The sequence below is a fragment of the Buceros rhinoceros genome, unplaced genomic scaffold, assembly GCF_000710305.1.
Source record: "Buceros rhinoceros silvestris isolate BGI_N320 unplaced genomic scaffold, ASM71030v1 scaffold13560, whole genome shotgun sequence".
In the NCBI taxonomy this organism is placed as follows: Eukaryota; Metazoa; Chordata; class Aves; order Bucerotiformes; family Bucerotidae; genus Buceros; species Buceros rhinoceros.
This window is the reverse complement of record NW_010388003.1, coordinates 55656-55913: the sequence shown is the minus strand read 5'-3', so window position 1 is coordinate 55913 and position 258 is coordinate 55656. Positions and strand designations below refer to the sequence as shown.

The 258-nt window shown below is 62.0% G+C and overlaps 1 protein-coding gene across 1 annotated transcript in view; it reads right to left on the bottom strand.

Moving 5' to 3' along the window:
• The window catches only part of LOC104500169 (single-stranded DNA-binding protein 3), a gene marked incomplete at its 5' end in the record, with an annotated part of 56976 nt that overhangs the window by 1454 nt on the left and 55264 nt on the right, over positions 1-258 (bottom strand). Inside the window, one exon of the mRNA XM_010143810.1 lies at positions 105-206. Within this exon, the coding sequence (XP_010142112.1) occupies positions 105-206 (102 nt within the window). The remainder of the gene's footprint in view (positions 1-104; positions 207-258) is intronic.

Below are 258 nucleotides of genomic sequence, written 5' to 3'. Positions count from 1 at the left end.
CAGCACACCCCATGCCCCAACGGCACCCACCGCCAAGCCCACCTGCCCCCCATGCTGGGACACCCTGGGGACCGTCCCCCTGTGCCAGGGAGGCACTCACTCACATTGTCATTTTGGAAGGAATGGAGAAAGTTGCCTCCCAGCTCCCCGTCGTCTCTTGGAGTGCCCGGGGGATTGCTAATGCCACTTATGTTGTTTGGAGAATTCTGCGGGAGATGAGGCGGGGCAGGCAGTGAGCAGGTCCCTGTGCGCCCCAAA